At 54.5% G+C, this 22,929-nt stretch overlaps 1 protein-coding gene across 7 annotated transcripts in view; it reads right to left on the reverse strand.

The window, feature by feature from the left end:
• Syn3 (synapsin III) overlaps nt 1-22,929 on the reverse strand; it is a 278,828-nt gene that overhangs the window by 218,622 nt on the left and 37,277 nt on the right. For all 7 annotated transcript variants that reach the window (XM_010637618.2, XM_010637616.2, XM_033763883.1 and 4 more), the window contains one exon: nt 16,544-16,601. In XM_010637618.2, the coding sequence (XP_010635920.1) occupies nt 16,544-16,601 (58 nt within the window). The remainder of the gene's footprint in view (nt 1-16,543; nt 16,602-22,929) is intronic.

The raw sequence follows: 22,929 nt of genomic DNA on the forward strand, positions 1-22,929 counted from the left end.
GGCAGAGACCCAGGCACCCCCGATTCTGTCCCAACGCCTCCTTCCTGCTCAGGGCCCCAGGATGCTGAGTTCACAATAGCGTCAGAGAACCAATGGCTCAGGATGTGCTCTCCCTACACAGGGACTTCAGGCTCACTGAGCGGGGACGGGCACCTCCGCACCTCCAGGGTCCAGGGGGGAGATGGTGGGTGCTCAGCTCAGCAGCCGAGAACGTGAGTGATCATGGCCCTTGCTCTTGCTGCCTGTGCTCCGGGCTCCCCATGGGGCCAGGATGAGCAGGGCAGGGACACGGGAGCACGGCTGGGGGGAGGAACCGGGACAGCCGGGCCCAAGTCTGGGGCTGGACACAGTGGGTGGCACCGTGGGCCGTGGCCAGGCGTGGGTGGGTGGGGTGATACGGAGCCTTCGTCTGTCCTGGAAGGATGGAAACTACACTTTATTTATTTATTTTTTGAGACAGGGTCTCACTATGTAGTTGAGAGTGACCTGGAACTCACTATGTAGCCCAGGCTGCTCTCAAACTCACAGCCATCCTCCTGCCTCAGCCTCCCCGGTGCTGGGATTACAGGCCTGCGCCACCATGAAAGTGAACTTCTAACGCAGGGCAACATCTGGTCCTCAGAGCTCTCCTTCCTTTTCCAGTCTTTGTTTTCTATTTTCTCCCTCCTCTCCCCTCCTCCCTGCCTCCCTCACTCCTGTTTCTCTCTGTACCCTCATCTTCCCCTCCCAGCCCATCTCTCCCTCAGCCTGTGACACCGCAGAGTCCCTGCCACTTCCTGCGGGCAGCAGAGGCTCACGGCTCCTTCCCTGGCCTCCCTGCTCCTGGGAACCTCCCCGTCCTGGACGCTATCCTCTCACCTTGTCCCCTCCTGACCCCTCGCCCGGTCTGCACCTCCACAGGGGACCGGCCACTCCTGCCAGCAGGGCCCAGGCCACATGAGCAGGCCGAGGCTCAGATGGGGACCCTGCTGCTCTGCTGCAGCCTGGCTCTGGGGAGGGAGCTCCTGGCAGGGGAGGAGAAGGTGGCACACGACAGGGCAGTCAGTGTTCAGGGTCTCGAGGAGGCAGCGGGTGCTTCCCAGGGCGCTTTGAGCAAAGAACTACAGCCCAGGGAGGGCTTGAGCCACTTGATGCCCAGGGAAAAGGGCCCAGGCAGAGGGGCAGCAGGAGCAAAGGTCCTGGGGTGGGCCAGGTGGGCTGGCCCTAGGGCAGAATGCCCACACCAACCGTTTTAGTTACTTGCAGTGTATGAGTTAGTGGCACTGAGCAGTCATATCGCTGTGCAGCCCACACTGCCATCCTCTCCAGAACTCTTTCCTCATCCGCAGCAAAAACACTGCACCCATTACACGATCCCTGTGCCAGCACTGGGTGACTTCTCTTCTCTTTCATGCCTCTATGGATTTGCCAACTCTGGTACCTCAGGTAACTGGAATCAGACCTGCCCTGGGGCCTCGGTCCACGTGCTCACCTGGACGGCACTTCCGCGGCTCGTGGGCGCAGCATCCTGTCTCCCTTTTTGAGGGCCGAGGAGCACTCTGCAGCGCAGTCACACTACATTCTGTTCACGCATTCACCTGTTGATGGCTACTTGGCCCGTTTGCAGCTTCAGGCTGCTGTCAGGGGTGCTGCTGTGAGCAGTGTGCAGAACTCTGTTCAGACCTCACTTAGCGGTGGCAGGACTGGATCATGTGGTAAGTCTACGCCTATTTTCTGAGGAAACAGCATAGTGTTCTCCACAGGGGCCGCGCCTTCCCCTTTCCTGCCGGCCGTGCATGAGGGGCCCGGTCTCTGGTCCCTCACCACACTTGCTGTCTTCTGTCCTTGATGTGCCAGTCGGGTGCTGGGTCAGCGTGAGACAGGAAGACGGGCCACGCCCCACCTCTGCCCACAGAGGACCGCGGCGCCCACCAGGAGGGTCCTGGTCGCCGAGCAGTGAGCCAGAGCACACACATGCCCAGAACGCAGAGCAGACCCGGTGCCGTCCCTGCTCGCACACCTGGCCGGAGGCAGCCTAGTTCCCCGGCACCCAGGCCTCCCAGGGCCGAAGCCTGGCTGAGCTCCACTTCCTGGGTTGGTTTCTGAAGCTACCGAGCAGCCCGAGGCCCCATTTGCTTCTAGTCTTGTCAGAGGGCACCATGTTCTGGAGCCTGTGTAAAATTACAAACCACAGAGCTGGGCTTGGTGGCGCACGCCTGTAATCCCAGCACTCAGAAGGCTGAGGCAGGAGGATGGCTGAGAGTTTGAGACCAGCCTGGGCTACATAGTGAGTTCCAGGTCAGTCTCAACTACATAGTGAGAAACAACAACAAAAAATAACATACCACAGAGTTTCTAGACAGAGGAGGAAAGGCCGGCCTCCACCATGCAGCACTGGTGTTTATTTTGGAGCAGGCACCGGGGGTTCGGAGATGAGACTCGCCCTTTTCTCTTTCCCCTGACTTGTAGCACCCCAGGGCTTCTGCCCCAGCCCTCGGGGCCTCTCAGTTTGCAGGGCTCATGAAAGGCAGGCTTGCGGGGCCCCTCTCCTCTCTGCAGGCAGGTGCTGCTGTCTCCCCTCAGGGACTGGTACGGAGGCTCCTCTCCTCCCAGACAATCACTTCCTCCTGAGGCCCCTTCTCAGCCAGCACAGCTGGACAGCGCCTCAGCCCAGTGGGGTGTGTGAGGCAGTGTTGGGGCACAGGACCCTGCCATCAAGAAGGACCTCTGTCCACACCCGTGGGGCCAACTATGCCTGGCCTGAGGTGCCACCTGCACATCCAGGGATCCCTGGGCTGTGAGCCCCTCTGGCCCCACAGGCTTGGGGATGAACTTTACCCGTCCCCTCATCCTCAGAACGTCACACCCTGGGCGAGGGCAGCCTGGACAGAGCGTGCAGGAGGAGTGTGGGGGCCCAGCCTTGGCAGCCCGGTGGTGACAGCCGTGCCATCTTCTGCACCTTCACACTTGCTTTGACTCTAAGGGCCCGGGTGAACGCGTCTTCCTGTGGGGACAACGCCAGCCGTGGTGCAATAATGACTTGAGCACGCCTCTGCCGTAACAGCTTTAAACTGGAGACAGTTCCTGAGGCAGGAACAACGTGCCAGGCACTGTTCCACCAGCTCAGCACTCTGACAGCGGCCGGACAGGAGGGTCGCCTCGGGCAGGGAGGGTAAACGCATTCTGCAGCTGGGCGCTGAGAGGAGATACCTGTTGAATGCTCCAAGGTTCCGGACCTTCTGCTGAGGCACCCAATGCAGCTTACTTTTGTCTTTTATTCTGCCATGTACTGGATTTACAAGAGATTTGGAAACTGAAGAATTCTCTTTAGAGAGCCAGCGGGTGGGCCAGGGTCGTAACCATACCTGTCCTGCGGGCGTGCCCTGTGTGCGCCCGCCCCGTGTGGTACGTGCAAGTGCTTTCTGATTCTAGGGCGCTTCCTCCACTGTGCCTGACTCGCACCTGTGTCATACTCATCTGTGAGTCAGGCCCAAGATGAGACCACCTGGCACCTTTGAGAAAAGTGGGGTCCTGGGGTGTGGGGTCCCATGGGGAGCCATAATGTGGTCAGAGGCCTGGGAGCAGTACCACCTCCAGAAGCTCCTAGTGGTGGGATCTCAGAGAACGCACAGAAACTGTGCCTCAGGGCTCCTCTGTAGGAAGTGGGCGGCCCTGCCCTGCCTCTGTCCTCTGCACAGGGCTGGCCAGAAGTGGGGCATGGGGTTTCTCCCAGGGAAGCCCATGCCTGCCTTCCTGTGTCTCACACAGGGCCTCAGGCCCTGTCCCAGGCCTGGTCTGGGTCCTTCTGGGGGACAGTGGCTCACAGCCCTGGCACTACCGACACCCGATGGGCAGCCTCCCTGCACAGTGTCAGCAGCTCTGCTCTCTGTGATGACCAGAGTGTGTCCAGGCACTGCAGGACGTGCCTCGGGTCTGCCTCTGCCCACGGAGGGAGGGCTGTGGATCAGGGAGCAGCCCGCCTCGGCCACAGACAGCAGAACCTCGCTTTTCATGGCCGTAGTCCAGAGCTCACAAGCTCGCCAGGGGAGGAAACTGAGTGACGTGTGTAAGGAATCGTGGCAGAGGGTCAGGTTCTCTTTCTCTCTCATTATTCCTGAGTATTGATAATGTTATCTCTACATTTATACTGGGAAATGCTGAATTTAAAGTTTCGGGGCAAAACTAATCCCGTTCTGAACCTACCACCGCCCGCACAGCAGAGGGATGGGGAGTTGGGAGGAGAGGGGAGGACAGGACCGCTGGTCACGCAGATGACGGGTGTGGGGCGCCGTGTGGCCAGTCGGAGGTGCGGACAGATGTCCTGAGCAGCCCCACATCTGCACACTGAGATGCAGGACTGGCAGCCTCTGCCACAGATGAGAGACCATGTGCATGAACCACCCGGCTCCCCCAGTGCTGCCCGGGGACCCCAGGCAGAGTGCGAGGTGGCTGGCTGTGCCGTGAGCAGGCCGTGGCGCTGTCTCACTTCAGCCATCAGCCCACAGAGTCCAGGAGCCCGGGCCATGGGCATAGAAGGAGCCAGAGAGACAGCAGGGCCTCTGTGGGCACCGCAGTGAAGGCAGCGCCCGTCCTCCTGTCTGCAGGGGCGGACCAGTCCAGCTCGCAGCCCTGCGCAGCTCAGGGGCCCAGGTTGTCCCCGACAGGGAAGGGCAGCTCTAGAAACCCAGGTGCTGTCTGGTCCCCGAGGAAACACTGAAAACTGCTTCAGGCCCGAACCTGTGTGCCTTTGCAAGGCCGCTGGGCAGCAAGTGGGTGCCCGCTCTGGGCCACCTGCCTCTCCTGGTGAAGATCTGACTCACTGTGGATGATGCAGAGGGACCTGTGGCACTGCTCTAAGGCAGACCCAGCTCCCCCTGCAACCTTTCCCGTGTCCTGTCCTGTCCCAGGCAGACTCTCGACACTGCCGAGCGCTCCCCCAAGCTCCCACACACTCAGCGGTTTGGCCCTGCTGGAGCCGGCAGCAGCCTGGGGCGGGAGTCGGGGAGCTGCCCCAGAAGCCCAGCTCCAGTGCAGGACCTCAGCTCCGGTCCATCCTCAGTTCCTCCACGGGCGTGGGGAAAGTGAAGAGTTATGAGAAGCTGCCTAGAGGGTGGCCCGCCACACTCCACTGCCTTCCCCAGCTGGGCTGTGATGCTGCTCTGTCTGGCCCTCCTACTGGACAGGGCCTCACGGGCCACCCGAAAGGACATCAGGCGGGCCCCGGTCCCTGCAAAAGACCCGCTCTTTTCTCTGTACCTCTCCTACCTCCACTGCTTTAGACAAGCCGGAGAAGTACTAGTACAGCATCACCGTGCATCACCCATGTGGATCGCCACCACGCTGCCTCCTACTGTCACCCCTCCTAGCGGCGTCTAGGACTTTGGTGTTGTGTGTGTGGGTGCACGTGTGCGTGTGCACAGGTGTGTGTGAGGGTCTGTGGCTGATGCCCGCCCTTCCCACTGGGCTGTGAGCTCCACCGGTAGAGCTAACCTGTCTCTAATCACCATGGCGACCCCAGCACTAACATGGCAGGCATTTGGTGAGCATCTGCGGGGTGATGAAGGTACCACCCTGTTCTCAAGGAGCCCAGTGGCTAAAGCAGGCCACTGGCGTGTGATCTGGAATTTCTGGCAAGCGTCAGGGTGGACCTGCAGGAGGTGCAGTGAGCGCACAGGAGATAACACTGCGCTAAATCATGACAGAGTTACGGCAACACTGGGGAAAGGGCTTTAAGGAGAGATGTGCAGAAGACAGCCCTGGAGTGGGAATCCAGGATGGCAGAAGAGAGGCAGGAGGACAGAGCAAGGGGAGGAGGTGAGGCAAGAGAGAGGCTGGCTCCGCGACCGCGCCAGCCCAGCTCACCTCCCTCCAAACCAGCCCTCTGTGCGTGAAAATCAAGTCACCATGTCCTCCCAGGACCTCCGGTCTCCAGGGCAGACAGCAGCCAGGTCAGGAACTGTGAGCAGGGACTCTGGAGGCCATCTGTGGACACCTATCCCAGCACGCTCCGAAGTCCGGGGGCCCAATCTCCAAGGTGGGAGTGGCCTTGCGACAGCTCCTATGGGGTGTCCCAGAGGCGCAGGACTAGTGAACCCATCCCAGCCACCCCCCTCCTGTCCAGGCTGGACCATGTGGCCGGGCTGTGTATGATCCAAAGGAAGCAGTGTCCACCAAAGTCCTGTTTTTTGGCAGCCCCACACTCTCTTCTGGGGCCTGCTCACAGTGGGTTGGAGAGTCCCAGACATCTCATATATTAGTTTCCAGTTTAGCATAACAGCCAGACAGAGCCCTGAGGAGTCATCCAAGTCAATTACAAGGCATTTCAGAAGCCCCTCCTCCTTCTTTCCAGTTCTCTGGGATGTTTCATAACAGACTCCACCCTGGGTTAATTAATGAGCCCAACCCCACTGAAATGCAAAGACACAAACCCAGTGGAAGCACATCCCGCTGGCAGCTGCTGAGCTAAGAGCTCCAGCAGGCTCCCCTCGCCAGGGAGTGGGGGCACAGCAGATGGAGAACAGCCAGGCCCAAGCTGAAGGGCAGAGCTGGAGCCCTGGCATCAAGAGCGGCTGGAGGGGAGGCAGGGAGCCCAGGCCCAGGTGCAGCCAGGGCAAGGGGCAGGCTGAGGCCACCAGGCTGGTGGTGGTGTGCTTCTAAATGATGCCAGCTCAAACGTCACAGGGGCCTGATTCCACCCCATGACTTCAGAGAAATAGGTCCTCGCCTCTCAAAGGCAAGTGCAGGTTCAAAGATGAAGCCAAGTGGCTGGGGAACACCCAGGTAGTCTTTGCACCCACACGCATCTGCCGAACACCCGTGAGGCCTTTCCTTGAACCTCTTGTCCAGGCATATTTGAGGATCAGTTGTCTTTTTGCACCAAATCCAGAGCTACATTTCTCTGCCCCAACCCTCACCCTACCATCCCTATGCAGCCCACCTTCCAAATCCACACTCCCCTTGGGCATTCGTGCAGTTTCATCACTGAGTAACAGTCCCGAACACATGTCCCCGGGCCCTCTAACACAGGATCTCTCCTTCCAGCTCTCCCTCCTCTCTCTCTGCTTCCTGGCCACCTGGAAGTGAGCAGCTTCTCCTTGTCTCCCCTAAGGCCCAAAGCAACAGAGATGGTGGGCCATGTACTGAGACCTCTGAAACCATGAGCCAAAAGAAACCTTGCCTCCTTCTAAGTTGCTTCTCTCAGGTAATCACAGGGATGGGACTCTGACTAACACAACTAGTACATGAACATTCAACACAATGCTTGCTGCCTGCTTGTTATGCCTTGTGCGTAGATGCCCCCCAAAGCCTCATGCGGTCATGGGGGGGCTTTACAAAGGTGGTTGGATCTACTGTGTGTGGTACTGGGATTAAGGGTATGTGATTACTTCATCAGTCCATTGATCAGTTTGGCACAGTGCTGAGTATGATTAAGGGTGCCCCACCTTAGGTGTGAGTATTACCTGCCCTACAGGCAAGTAGCTCAGACAAAATATAAGGGACAGAGGGCTGGTGTTGTCCCTTGCTGCTTGTTGCTTGCTGCTTGGTTGTTTTACTGCCTTCCACCCTCCAGGAACTGTTTCTCCTCTGAAATGCCCCTCTGCCATACCAACCTGCCGTGGTGCTCACTAATTATGAACATAAACCTCTACAAACTGTGAGCTAAATAAACCTTCCTTCCTTTAAATTTGGGTGTTGGGCATTGTGTCTCAGCAACAAGAAAAGTAACTAAAACACTGCTTTTCCAGCTTCGACTCCCATTACCACTTCTGCTGCATTCTATAGTCTGATATTTTCCCCATATATGAAGAGGAGGTTTAGAATGTGCCCTTCAGCTGGAAACCTGATGTTCACTTCTGCCCACTGATACTTTCTTAATTCTCTTCTCCAAATGCCGGCTGAATATCTGACCCAAGTGCAGAGCAGGTGCTCTGTAAGAGTCTCTGAATAAAGGAGCTCTGATGAAGACGAGCTCTGAATATTATTTATTACAAACCCCTCCAGCAGCTAAGGAGCTCACTGAGCTCTCCTTGAGAATGTCTACCTGATTTCCACTGTGGTCTCACTGATCAATGGGACTTTCGCGAGCAGGGCAAATGTTGATGGACTGGGCTGGCTGTAAGAAGAGGTGAATTGCCATAGCTGCCAAAGGTAAGGAAACAGAAGCTGGGCTTTCTGGTCACAAGAACGGGTTCCTTCTGATTCACAGTCCCTTTTTCTCATCTCTGCACACTATAATGCCTGAGATGAATCTCAATCCTCCTGGTGTATTTTTCCCCAAATTTGCCATCAATTCTTCAAGATTTACCTCAGGTGATTGTGAGTGGTACAGTCAAACCAGGATCTAAAGTCTCTTCTAATGTGGAAGACGAGGAGGACCTGGAGGGTCGTCCACAGGGCACAGTGGTCCCTGTTGTGTAGATTAATGGGGCCTTTTCAACCATGATACTGGGGCTCCCCCAGCCTGCACTAGCTGGAACACTCCTCTAGCATCAGCTAGGGTTGAAAACTCCAACCAGATTCTTTCCAAGATGAAGGCCTCTTGCAGGTAAATGTGGAAAATATGGACCTCCTGAATAGAGTATTAGATCAATATTTTTTTTGCTATTAAAATCATCAGAAGGAACTAATGGCTTCTTAAAATAGGAAGACAAAAGACAGCATTGGCAAGTAGAGAAATGAAGTAAGAAAAGCAGTGACAGGAGAGATGGGAGCCTGGGTTCTCCACACAGGGGACCCTAACAGCAAAAGTGACGGATGTGCTCTGTCTGCACATTTCCCCTCGTTAGTTAGCTTTCCCATCATTGGACACAATATCTGACACCACAATTTAAAGGAGGCAACGTTTGATTTGGCTCATGGTTTCAGGGATTTGGTCCACTGTTGACTGGCTCCAACCAGAGACATCATGGTGGAAGGGCCTCATCATGGTGGAGTAAAGATGCTTAGCTAATGGGAATCTCAAGGGACACCATGGGAGCAGCATCAAAGAGGAAGGAGCCAGGAACTAGACAGACACAGACCTCAAGGCCACACTTCCACGCCCCACTCAGACACAGCAGAAGTGTGTTCCATAGCCTCCTTGGGCAATCCCAAAGCCATCAAGTTGATACTGCCCCAAACCAGCCACCTCTTCTGTCAACTTCATACCCAAACACATCTTAAGCCACAATTGATCTTCAAATAAGGACAAGAGCAAGTTCATAATTCTGCCTAACATAATACAAGTATCCTGTGTACAATAGGAAACACGACAATTTCCTCCAAAAAGCCTCAACAGTTCCAGCATTTTAAAAAAGTCCAAGTCAGTCTGTTCTGAGACTCAAAGTAAACTACTAACTGCAAATCTCTGTAAAAATAAGAAATAAGTCACGTAATCCCAAAGCCAAGTTAGGGGGTAAACATTCCTATTCCAAAGGGGTGCAACACAAGAATAAATGGACCACATCAAGACCTAAACCCAACAGAACAAACATTAAGTCCTGTAGCTGAATATCTGGCATGTAGAACACAGTGTAAAAATGTGAGTTCCTAAAGACTTGGGGAGACCCTCCCATTACGGAATGGGCTTGCTGGTTGCACCCCATACAGCCTTTCTCTTGGGCAGGCTCCTCTCACAGCCTGCAGCTCTCCTCAGCAAATGTTCCATGTTCCTGGGGTCTTTACCGCATCTTCATTTCCACAGCATCACACACTACCCTCTCAAATGCTCCTTGCCTGGACTCCCAAGCCTTCTTTGTGAGGCAGCAGGCATTGGAACCACTGAGCTAAATCCCTGGCCCTAAGCCTTCTATGGAAATCTGGGTAGAAATTTCCCTGATCCCACAACTCCTGCATTTCCCATGCCAATATGACCAGCAGTGTATGAATGATGCCAAGGTCTGCTGTTAGTGGAAGCAGCAGCAGAGCCCCTTGGACCATGGCAGCAGTGTCCTCTGGCTGCCTGGAGGGCTGAGCCCAATGAAGTGAATTTGGGGGACTAATTCCCTGGGAGGCCTTTCTTGAGCAGGTGACCTTCTCAAGTGAAAGGCTGATACTTTTGTGCCCTTGAGTCTTTGATCGGTGGGAGCATGCTGATTTCTGAGATGTCCTCAAACCACCTTTCTTCATGTCCCTGTACAAAGTACTTGCTTTCTCCTTAATGGTGCTAATCTCTTCAGCAACTGCAGCTCTTGTGGCCCCAGTTTTACATGTGGCTCCTTGTGTGCCAAAATTTAAGTTTTTCAAATTGTTTTGTTCTGTGCTTTGGCCTCTGATACTCATAAATCTGGCTAAAAGTAGCTAGCAGTACCTGTGCCGCAGAATGAATTTTAGACTGTCTTGAAAATTCTTCCACCAGATTAAGTAGTCCATCCACTGCCCTTAATCTTAGTCTTCTACAAAGTCTCAGGACATGGGAAAAATGAGAAATTTTTTTTCAGAGCATAACACACATGGCCTTTACTCCAGCCGCCAAGAGTCTATGTTCCCCATGAAAATCTTCTGAAGACTGCCTTTCCTGTCCACATTCCTATCAACATTTTGGTCTTCTTGAACATTGACCAGAATCACCCATCAGGTTCTATTTATAGCATTCTAGAGCTTCTCTAGCTGGCATCTCCAAATCTTTTTCCTACAAACCAGTTCCAAGGACTTTTAAACCACATGCTCAGGTACCATCACAGCAACAGCTTCATACCAGTTACCAATTTTTGTATTTGTCAGTTTTCTCATTGCTGGACACAATACTCGACACCCACAAGTAAAAGGAGGAGAGGTTTAATCTGGCTCACAATTTGGGGCAATTCATTCCGTGGTCAGCTGCCTCCAAGGCAAAGACATGGTGGGAGGGCATGGCAGAGCAAAGAACAGAGCAAGGAACAGGGAGGAAGGGGCCAGGGGATCAGATGGACCCTGAGGCCTCACCTCCAAGGCCAACCAAGACACACCCAGGAGTTTGTCTCACCAATCCCTGAATGGATCCCAAAGCCAAGCAAGTTAACCGCCATGCCCTCTGAACTTTTCATCAATTATAGGAAAATTGGATTAGATGGTACCCAGGGACTTTTTCAGCTCTACCAGTACCTTCTATGACTATGCCATATAGTGTAGTCACTCACATTCATTCAATAAACACTCACTGGACTCCTATTTAGTGCCAGGATCAATGATATCTACTATCAAGGAGAATTAGACAATTACACTGGGCTCCACTTGAGCACTGCACATCAAAGGGATGCTGATCAGATGTGTGCAAATAATGAAAGCACACACATAAATGCCACCTGCTCACAGCTGGTGTCCTACCAAGTGCACTGCAAACTTCTCCGAACATGGTTATGTCCTTTCCATTTGTGAATGATCCAAGAGACTGAAACCTAGAAACTACTCGGGTTGTGTGTTGTGACGTGATGGTGAGTCTAAAAATGGCGCTTTCTGGAGGCCAGACTTGGCCTGGAGTGTTTCAGACATGGAAACTTACTTCAATTTCACAACTCTGTAAGCACTCATTGTTATTTACAGACAAGGAAACTAAGGAACACAAAAGTTAAACCCTTCTCCCGCAGGCATCCAGGAAACAGCAAGGTTGGGATCCAAATTCTTATGGTCTGGCTCTTTAGTTAAAGTTTGTAAGATCTGGGTCTATACCGAGAGGCAACAGTGAATATAACCTTTAGGGAGAAAACAAGAACAAACAGCACTGTTTTAAGAGAGGAGCTATGTAGCAATAAGCCAGAAACAGCACATGGTGAGGAAGAGCTCCAGGGTTGGTGAGGAAGACAACAGGCTTGCTGGAAGGACTTCACACATGAATCTGTAATTTATGGAGCTGATCAGAAGAGCAGAGAGAGATAGGGAGGGGCTGTGGGAGCTGGACCTGGGGAATCTGAGTCAAGAGGGGAAAGGTGAAGGGCTCTACAAAGACACATTCAAGATTAACACGTACTCTGCTAGATGGACTTAGGTTAAGCCAGACCTGGACTCAAAACCTAGCTTCACTACCTTCTTACCACCTGTCTGTCCACACCTGGGAAATTTATTTGAGCTCCTGGAGCCTCCATTCTTGCACATTAATAGGCTCTCTGCCATGCAGTGTGTGTTCAATAAAAGTTTGCTACCATCGCCCTTATTAGTGTTTGCCATTTCCACCATTTCCTAGAGTTGGTGGGCTGTAGCACATCCAGGAAGCTGATAACCCCGCATTAGTCAATGCCACAGCTAAGAGAGAAATGCTTTCTGCTCCGATGAGTTATGGTTTTGCTAAAACATCCTAGGGTCCCACCTGTTTTTTAAAAATTCTCCCAGCTGGTTCTTAGATTTGAAAAGAGAAAGACCTCCATAGAGACCTGCACGCTTTAAAAAATAATACAAAACAGAATGTCTGAGGTCTGGGTAAGCCAAGCCAAACAAATAAATCTTGCAAGATTATGTTAACAAAACAAGGTTTACTGGATCAGGGCGACCGGACTCAGCTCTGCACAGAAACTCCAAGTTCTGGTGAATTTCAGACACCAGGAGGTCAAACAGGAAGATCACATTATGCAGCACTTTAGGGTTCAGCTTCAGTGTCTGGCCTGGAACCAGGACAGCATTCTGCAGAGGACGGTTTCCAGAACTCCTGGGTCAGCAGAGTCCCACATAGCCAGCCCAGAAGGGTTCTATAGCTCATGCGTACAGGCCCTTTGCAGGCTCGTTTCGTAAGGCCTATCTAGTCACATATGCATGCTCGCAAGCTGCTTTGGCTGGGGTGTGAGCTCTGACAGACACTAGTCTCATGGAGGTTTGGTAAGAAGTGCTCTGAAAAGCACTGGAAAGGTAGAAAAACAAAGGAAGCAGCACTGAGCGCATGGAGAGGCTGGGTCACATCAAAGCCTCGGCCAACTCCAGAAAGAGTTCTAGAGCAGGGATGGCCTTGAGTTGTCTCAAGCTGGGGTGAAGAAGCCAGGTCTTCCTATCACTGAACACAACGGGTCCCTGGTAGAGGATGTGAGTGTGGGTGAGTTATTTCTCTTTACCTGAGAAACTTCTAAAACAGAACTCATGACTGAGGCTGTCTTCTGGGGCAATTCCAGAGGTGGGGGAAACTCCCTCACTCCTCCAGCCACACCATAGCAGGCGCTATGTGCACTACTTCTGTGATGAGTTGTTCTTTTTCTAGGAAAAAATTCTACATGTTTAAAGTGACACAGATTTGGCATTGTTTGCAAGAGTAAAATTATGTAAGACAAACTGTAGTGAACTCTAGGCATCGTCAATATGATGAAGGCAGCTCTTTGCACATGCTTGCGGAACACATTCTGAAAAGCGAACGCCAGAAGAGTGGACAGGCCGGAGGCTTCAGTCCGCCTCGCTGCACTAGCTCTTCAGGAGGCGTTCTGGGTTACAGTGACCTCTCCAGAGGTGACACCGAGTGGGCCTCTCACTAGAGCTTGACTGGAAGGCTATGTGGCTGTGACTCTTCCATGTGAGCCCGTGGCTAATCCAGCTTCCTTTCCTCCACCTGTGACCAGCAAGGCACTGCTGCTCTTTGTGCCCTGGAGCCTCTATCAAACACCAAGGGAAGTCAGTGCGCTGATCTCAGGCTTCTCTTCTTTTTTCATTACAGCCCCATTACAGGCTCTATCCCACCAAGCCCTAGTCCACTGTGAGTCCACTTAATATCAATCCATTCATCAACTGCATTTCTTAGTCTCATAGGAGATGACCTGTGCCAGAGGAGAAAGAGACTCTGCCTCAAATAGAAACAGGACACGCCAACCATGCTGGCCCGATCTTCTCAGGCCCTCCCAGACTTTGCTCTGGACTCCTGGGGCCTTCTGGGTACTGGGATGCAAAATGATGTCCCCTCTCACCTCCCCAGGGCCCTGGGATTCTGGGCTGGGAGAACCAGACGGGCAGTTTTTGAACTGGGGAGAAGAAGACAGAGAGAATGAACACAGGCTTCTCCTAGCCAACCAAAACTAACTCTCTCACTGTGTCAAGCAAAACCCAGACGGTGCAATTATCTGGTTAATTCGGCCCTCAGTGAAAGACAGGCTCTGAAAATCTGAGGCCAGCTTAGACTAAACAGTGGCTCTGTCCTAAGCTCCCTCCCGAGCCCTACGGATGCACAGATTCCTGGAGGCTGCTTGTGTGACCCACCCACGGTCCAGCTGGCAGAGACGACGAACTGGACTCCAAGACGGTTTGGGAAGGTAAGTCTTCCAGGGAAACATGCCCAAATAACCTGCTAATTGGTCTCCTCAATCTGCCAAGGCTTCCACATGAACGAGCCCTTGGGCCAGCCGGTGTCCCCAGAGCTCGGGAGAGCTGCTCTCAGAGCAATCCCCTCTGTGGCTCCTGCACACAGATTTCGTACCTACAGGTCGGGCCAAAGGAAGTGCGGAGATGAAAGGGAGGAATGAGTAACACACTTCTGGGTGCCGCAGTGGGGACAGGCGGGCCTGGCTCAGCTGGCAACTGAGCATCTACCAGGTGGTTTGTGGAAAACCCAGAGTCTGAGGGAAATCACAGTACAGTGATTTCTCACCCTGGAAACTGACACACAGCGTGGGATCTGCGGAATCCACTGGTTATTCATCCTGCGAGCTCTTCCTTCAGTTCTGGTTCGTGTCAGGCCTGGTGCCACATTCTGAAGTCTGAACAGCCATGGCCCCCACCCTCATGCAAAGAATCCCACCTTAAATACACGGCAAAAAACTCCAGTCAGGGCTGTGAAGGAAGAGCTGAGATGGAGGCTGAGGCAGAGAACAGCCGGCTGACCGACAGAGATGGGCTCCGGCTTCAAGGCTGGCGCGCTGCAGGACTGGTGGCACCAGCCTCGGGGTGAGGGATAAAGGCCAGAGCTGGGCAAGAGCCGGGGAAGGGGCTGCTACACGCGTGAGCTGGTGCCGTGCGCAGGGGTCCCGCCGAGGCAGATCCTCGGAGCCAGGGCGGGCGGACGCCCTTGAGATTACAGGATCGGGCAGCAGCACGGGTGTGGGTACAGCAGGAGGGCAGCACCCAGCAGACTGTGCCTGCTCCTGCACGGTGGACAGGAGAGGGTGTTGACAAGGAGGGCCTGGGAGGGTGTGGAGGACAGGGCCGGGCAAGACAGATGGCCTGCTCTGGAGCTCGCCAGTGAGACTCTACACCTCGAGCCCACCTGTGGGAGACTTGCGCCCCCGCCCGGGCAGCTGGCTCCCAAGCCCCACTGCTTGGACAGAGCTGAGGCTCGCTCCTCTCCTGCCTCCGCTGAAGCCCCCCAAACTCACACTGCCTCCCTGCCTAGACTCGGCCCCAGCTTCTCCACAGAGCTCACTAGTGGAGTAGACACTGGACAAATATTTGTGAAAAGAACACAAATATCCTGCTTTTTGCCATGGGAGGAAAACCAGTAGACACTGGATTGACTTGAAAGCCACAGGGCCAAGCTGAATTCCAAACTGTAGGTGTTTCAATGAGGCCAGGCCAAGTGGACACGCAGGGGCCTCTCTGCTCCTGACACAGCTTGAGAAAGGCAGAGAGAAGAGGAAAGGTCACACCCACAGCCCTCACCCAGTTACTGTGCTTTCCTCAATAATTTCACAGCAGCCCCTGGTTGGTCTTATTGACCTTGATGGTGAGAGGAGGGGGGAGAAGAGGAAGATGGGAGAAGAAGAAAAACAAGAGCAAGAACAAGATGAAGAAGGAGGAGGAGGAGGAGGAGGAGGAGGAGGAACAGGAAAAGAACGGAAATTGCTTAAAGTGCCCTGCATGCACCAGGCACCGCGCTAGGCCCCTTCCACGCACACCTTCATCGATCCTCCCAGCAACCCCAGGACTCGCGATCACTGGATGATGTGTTTATCACTCTGAGTGCAGAGGAAAAGCTTGGCAGAGCTTTGGCACTGCACAACACAGGCCACACGCCACAAGGTGGCATTGGGGTTTGAACCCAGTGTCTGCCCCAGAGCCCGACAGGAGGTTCTCATTTGGGGAAGCCCAGGAGACCACACCTTCTGGTTCCGATTCTGTCCCAATTTCCTGCCCAGCCTTGAGCAACATCATGTTTCTTCCCACACGAAACAGGAGGCCAGAGTATTCACCACAGGGATGACAGGGACAGCTAGGATTCTCAGGTCTGATCTCTCTTGAGGTGTCAGATAATTTAATACCAACAGCGACACAAGATGGAGGGGCAGAGAGTTTAAACCACGGGCTCAGCCCCAGGGGATGACAGCCAGTTCAACACGCTAGCTCTCGAGAAGTTCTCCCTGGCCGAAAGGGTCCCAGGAGATGTCAGGGGCCCTGGAGAACAGCACGGGTCACAGACTTTTGGGAACCCCACCCCTGCTTCCACCAGAGCAGCTCTGCCTGCCTCTGTTTGTAGAATGAACTGCTTGCTATCTGGCATTTCCTTTGAAACTTTTGCTGCTGAAACAAAAAGGCTGCAAACTACTTGACCGAATAATTCTGGATTTCAGTGAAACTCCCAGGTCTGTCCAATCCAGGATATTTCCGGTTATCTTAATTAACATGGCCAAGTAAGACGGGCCCGGGTGCTCTCAGCAATGGCGCAGGCATGGAAAAGGGCAGCATGGCAGAGTCCAGACTCAGCCCCACCTACCTGTTCCACTCGGATCTCAACCTCTCCGTTCACCTTCTTTCCGTGGAAATACTTCGCCCTGCAAGGAGAGAGAAGGGATGAAGGCAGCTTTCCTTCTCCTCTGTTCTCCCTTCTCCCAAAGGCCCTGCCCCTGGGGGACACGCTAAGGCTTTCTCCACCTCCCTCTCTCCCTACTCGTGAACGCAGTCACCACGTGTGGCTGAGAGGCGTGCGTGGTGAAGGGAAGCGTGCGGACGGAAGGCAGGACACGAGTTCCAGGCCTGTCCACTCGGCCTCCCCAAATTCCCATTTTATCATCTGGGACAGAGGTATGACGGCCTCCCTCCATATGCCTCAGGGTTTTTAGGGTTAAACAAGGCAATGAGTAAACAAATCAGTACTATTTTATTAAGCAACAGCCTAGTAAAACAGGGCCTTCCACAAGGGACTTCTCACTGACCCGCCCATTCACCCTTTCTGCGCTGTCCATTGGTCCAGCGAAGCAGTCGTCATGGGCCCCACCCTGCCGCTCCTCCAGGGGTTCCCTCGCCCCGGCCACGCCCCTGCCCACTGCTCAAGGCCGCAGTGTGGCCCACACTCCTGCGCTGCTCCTCCCTCCCTGTCCCCCATTCCGCAAACGTCCCAGTCGTGTCTCGGAGCCAGCTGTCCACGGCCCTGACCCGTGACGTCTCTTCCGACACAGACCGTCTTGTACTCAGCCCTCCCTTCCTACCATCACAGGTGGAGTTGGTCACGTCCCTTACGCCTGAGTCCACCGAGCCATCCCCTGTACCCACAGCTGCTCCACGCCCCGGGGCCAGCTCCCACTGAGGAAATAAACGGCTGAAGAGACCAATGAGCTTTGCGAATCTGATGCTCACAATCACCCGAAGTAAGCATTTTCATTTCCGCCCTGTAGAGGAGGAAACTCAGAAGCTCAAAGAGAGTCCATGCTTTGCGGAGGGGCTTGAATTCAGACTTGAATCCTTGTTTTTTCTCGGTAAGGCTCGCAGTCATTGTGGTCAGGTTCACCAAGGGGCTGGTTTTCACACGCACATGCTAACCCTTCTCACGCCTCCCGTACTGTGTGCCCCGTCTCTGGACCCCCTTCCCTGCTTCCTGTACCCAGCCCTCACCCAGGCCTCTGTTCTACAGTTGTGCTTCTGCAGACTCCTGAGAAGCAGCGGCCCTAGCTGGAGTGCACAAGGCCTTAGACAGCTTCCCAAAAACAAAGCAAGAGGAACACAAGTGCCCACTAGGGCCTCCTGGTCACTGTCATAACTGGGAGTCATAGCCCTGGGCCGTGGGAGAAACCAGGCACTGTTCTGGGCATTTCTGTGAGTCTTCTCATGGAGAGAGACAGCTCTTCTTTCCTCGGGACTTGCTCCGTCCTTCCCCACAGCGAGAGAGCTGATCTACCTGCACATACAGCTGTGCTCCAGCTCTCCACCAGCCAGGGGTGGCCATGCAGTTGAATTCTAATCAATATTTCGGAAGCACTACATTCAAGGACCTTCCTCAGAGCTCCGTTTTTTCCTTGGAACACGGGTGTTGCCAACTATTTTCTCAAACCTCCCATTTGTGAAAGGCCCCTTTCTATAAATTCTCAGACTGCTTTTCCGCCTATTTTCAAAGCTGCTGTCAATGCTTGGCCTTTGTCAGTGGAGCTGTGTCTTCCCAAGTCCAAGACTCGCTGACTGGCACCTGCTATGTCAGTGCCACTTTCTCCTACAATGTTGACAGCCCAAGATGTCATCGACTTGGACTTTCGTGGGACAGGAACTGCTGGTGTGACTTGAAAGGAAAGTTGTTTTCTTCTCCCAGCGATGTTCTTCAATAAAACGCATGTGGGCAGGCCTCACGTCAAGGGATACTGCAGAATTTGTGGGTTTTATCACAAACCTTCAGTGGTCACGTCAGCAAATTCCAGACACCAGCACGGGTTCACCTCTAGTAATTGTGGGGCTCAGAGTGTGTCTTATGTCTAATATTTAAAACTGTGAATAAAACTAGAAAACTTAAATAAAACAGGCCTGTCGCCTTCCTTGACAAGTTCAACTTCACAATGACCTCAAAGATTCAAAACTTAGACTGGAAGCTCTAGGAGTTCCAGCAGAACGTGGGGAATGGGGAAGGCCAGCTCTCAGCGCTGCTTCTCAGTTTCTCCCCCCAGAATCCACTCTGTCCTGTGTCCCCAAGGATTCTGTGCGGGCTCCCGGATGGCCACCTTGTGGGGGGCTGGGCCAAGGAATGGGCCCACACAGCTCTTGGAGTTAGGCAGAGAGATCCAGGGCTTGGGGACCCAGAGCACTACTGGAGTGGTTTCCAGGCACCTCGCCCTGCTGACTCCTCTGCCTGCAGAGGGCAGTGGCAGGAAGAGCTGGAGTGGATCCAGGGCAGACATCCTCCAGCTCTGGGTGGGCCTGGACCCTGGGCTGCCCAGGGCTGCAAGTCTGCTGCAGGGTCAGGGAGCTGCAGTCCTGTGGGTGAGGGCAGTATCTTGGCTCTGCAGCTCCCTGCAGGGCATCTGACAGCTCACCGAGCGCTCCGTCTGTGCGCCAGTTTGCCGAGTGGTGAGGGCACCCAGGGGTCAGGTGGAGATGAGGAAGTCACTGCAGCTCTGTGAACACAGGTGGGGCGACTACAGGCCTGGAAACACCCCACTCCTCCACTCGTGAGCTAAGCAGCCTCCCATGAGTTTCTCACACCTGCCCCCCACCCCTGCACCTCAGTTTCCCTGTCTGGTAAGGGGGATGACAGTGCTCACAGGGTCACGGTGAGAAGCAAATACACTTAGAGTTGGCCCTGGCCCCACCAGCTAAGCTCCAGGTCTGCAACCCAAGACCTGAAACAGAACCCCAACAAGAACACTGTTCACTCTGCCAGCTGAGTGGCTTCGTGGACCACCGAGAAACAACACAGCCACCTTCTCAAGGCCCGCAGAAGCACAGGACCCAGTGGGGAAGGACAGTGCCCCCTCCTGCTGACCTGTAGGATGCCCAGGGGTCACAGGCAGGGTCACCAAGGCTCCGGAGGGCGACTTCTGGTTGGACCCTTTCCTTTATCAGGGCTCAATCCACGTTCCAGGTCCTCCCAATCCCCCACCTGGGTGGGCAGCCGCACCAATGCCTCTCGCCCCGGGCACTAGGTGGTGCCCGCGCGTCCAGTCCACGTATGCGCTCTGGTCTCTACTCGTCTGGCCACCTCTGCCCCGGGTCAAGGCCTCGGAGCATGGGTGTCTCCTGCTGCCGTGCTGTGTCTGCAGCAGTTTCACGCTCCCCCTGCCCTGGCATCTCGTCTAGAAGCCAGAAGTTTAGTCTCAGGGCTGTGTCCAGTGCACTGTGGACACAGGCACATGCTTAAGAGATTTGGTCCCCTGGGCAAATGAACAATGGCTGCCCTTCCTTGAGACGTGCTACTGCCACCTGCTGGTACCTCTCAGTCACCGAGGTCCTTGTACAGTGTCCAACCTGCACAGCCATTTCATCCCAGAGCACTTTGCATTACACCAGTACCACCCAAGCAGCTCAACCCTGACGTGGCCTTGCCTTCTAGTTCTGCCCACCTCTGGAATGTTTACTGCAGGGCTTGGCAGACGCAGAGGCGAGGCAGGGGTCAAGCAGTCCATCCCCCTGCCTGGCCGGGACTCAGCAGTCTGTCTCCTGATGGGCCACACAGACTGAGGCCTCCTGGCTGTGCTCATTCAGGCCCTTGCCTATGAACAGCTCTGCCTGGCAGCAGGGAGGGAGGATGGTGTGGAATTCCCGATGCCCTGGGGGCTGGGTGTGCTGCCTGTCACTGAGTGGCTGTGTGACCTCAAGCAGCACAGTCGGGCCGCTCTGTGCCTGGGGCTTTGTCCTGGCTGGCTCCACCTGGGCCATCCATCAATCCAGGCCTCCGAGGGGCGGGAGCCATGGCTCCAGGGCCCTGTCTCCGTGGGTGGCCTCATCTTTATGGCCACATCCAGCCCCAGAAGGAGAATACAGCAGCAAAGCTGAGCTGTGGGAGGGAACCCTGCACTGACCCAGGCCTGCTGTGCAGGGAGAGGAATGAGGGCAGGGACGCGAACCTCCAGCAGGAGAGAATGGGCCCCACAGGCCCCATCTGTGCCCCCCTCAGGGCTCATCCAGCAAGGCCGTCCTGGAGGTGGCGAGCTGGCAATGCCCTTCAGGGGAGGGTGCTTGGCAGATGCTGGAAGCACGGCGCCCCCTTCCGGAGAGATTCCTGCAGCAGGCACCATGTATCAGCTCATCTGTGGTCTGGACAGAGGCGAAGAGACGGACCCCGGACCACACAGGGGACTGCTAAGGGCAGACACACGCAGGCTTCCAGCTAGCAAGGTGAGAGGGGTCACAGGTGGCAAATGGAGGTACTTGGCACTCACAGGGTCAGTGCCTGATTCGGGCTTTATCCTCTGCTTCCCAGAACAGCTCGCCTGCCCCTTCTCACTGCCAGACTGCAGGCTCTCCAAATGGGGCAGCCCTCGGTGGTCCATGCAGCCAGGGTTCCTGCTCCTTGGCCCTGTTGGGACCTAAAGCCCTGGTCTTGGGCAGCAATGGGGAGAGGGGTCACTGTGTCTCCACTCTCTTCCCAGTTCATGTAACTTCCTGGCTCCTGGTCCCATCACCCAATGGGAGGGGAGGGCACACAGCTCCTGCCCTAGCAGACCTCAAGCATATGGAAAGAAATGGACTGTGAAGAAAGTGCAGGGACTATGGCAGCTGAGGGTGAGCTGCAGAGAGCAGAGGACTGTGCTTGGCTGTGGAAGGCTTCTTTGAAAGACGCCCTACACTGATGGTGACTGCGCATGCTTCACACAGAGCTCTTGGCACCAAGGTGCAAGTGCTGAGGTCCCAGGGCTCTTGAAGGAGGGGGACACAGGTGGCACCCAGCCGGCGGGCTGGGAGCTACTGCCCCGAGGTGGCTCAGCTTGTTCTCCGTCCATCTGCTCTGTGGGACCTGTCCTCTGCCACAGGCTGCAGCAGGAGAATTCGGGGTCAGTGCTGTGTGTGTTGGGTGGGGGAAGATGCAGGCAAAGGCGAATGAGCTGGGCGGGCACAGGGGCGCTGTGGGGCAAGGTTGGCTTCCCTGAGGCAGAGCAGGAGCCCTGGGCAGCACCAGAGCACGGGCAGCACGGACACCCAAGGGCTGACTCTGGAGCAGCGAGTGGGGATCTGAAGCTCTCCTGGAAGGTGGTCATGAAGTTAAACAAAGCCTTGGGAGGGAGGCCCCTGGGAGCCACTGAGAAGGTGCTAGGGAGAGGACTGCCCGCTGGGGGCTGTGGGCCGCTTCATGGTCCCAGTGAAGATATGTGGGCACTGCTGGCCCAGGCAACAGCCCTCCTCCAGCTCTGCTACAACAAAGGTCACCCTCTTAAGTCTCCTCCTCCATAAAGACAAGGACTTTACGACGCCCACCACTAGGACCCTATGGAAGACAGCCCCGACACAGGGCAGTGTCTAACTTGGGTTCAGCTCCTCCCTCCTTTCGTTCACTGTAATGGGAAGAGACCCGAGGGCCCTGAGTGTGTCCCTGGGGAAAGGACAGGTCATCTCCTCTCTAGAAAGGCTCTGTTGGTGCCCAGCACGATGTCCTTGTCCTTCCTCCCCACGATAGACCTTTGGGAAACACCCACCCCTTGTAACTGCAGGGCACAGGGCAGAAATCAGCTCCTGGTCCCCACCACTCTCCTCTCCACAGATACATCACAGTGTTCTCTTTACTTCTACAATGTCAAGAAGTCCATGGCCTTCACCACCATGAGGGTAAATTGTTCCCTTGGCAAACACTTCCTGGACAGCTAGGAGGGGCCCTGCCTAGGGAAATGCCCACAGGACAGGTACTGTGCCAAAAGGTAATTCAGACCAAGGTGCAATGACTCATATCCAAAAAAGGGGTGTTGATGGTATAAGGAGGAAGATGAGAGGGCTATGGGGATAGTGAGTCTGACCAAGAAAAAGGGTGTGGGACTTGTGGAGGTCAGATGGGCAGCTTACAGAAGGAAAGCGCTGAGAACATTCCATCCATCCATCCACCCGTCCTTCCATCTACCCATCCATCCAACCATTATCCATCCATCTATCCACTGCTAAGTGTTTGACACAGTGCTAAGCCCCTTGAAATTGCTCTAAACAAAATGTCCCCTGTCCCAAATAAAAAAAATAGAATGGTGTTTCCATTCTAGCTGGAAGGTTCTGGCTGTTCTTTCCCAGAAGAGGAAACAGACCTACTATTTACTCTGATTCCTGTCTCTTATATCGGAAGTTGCCAACTGGTGAAGGTCATGGAGACCACAGTCTTGATCTGTTGGACTGGAACAGTACTTTTACTTTTAAACTCTAAGATTCTTATAAAAAAAAATCCTGGCTTTCTTTGACTTCATTCCTACATGGCACAGGTGGAGAGAG

The sequence above is a fragment of the Fukomys damarensis genome, unplaced genomic scaffold (genome assembly GCF_012274545.1).
Source record: "Fukomys damarensis isolate Sample0158 unplaced genomic scaffold, DMR_v1.0_HiC HiC_scaffold_15, whole genome shotgun sequence".
Taxonomy (NCBI): Eukaryota; Metazoa; Chordata; class Mammalia; order Rodentia; family Bathyergidae; genus Fukomys; species Fukomys damarensis.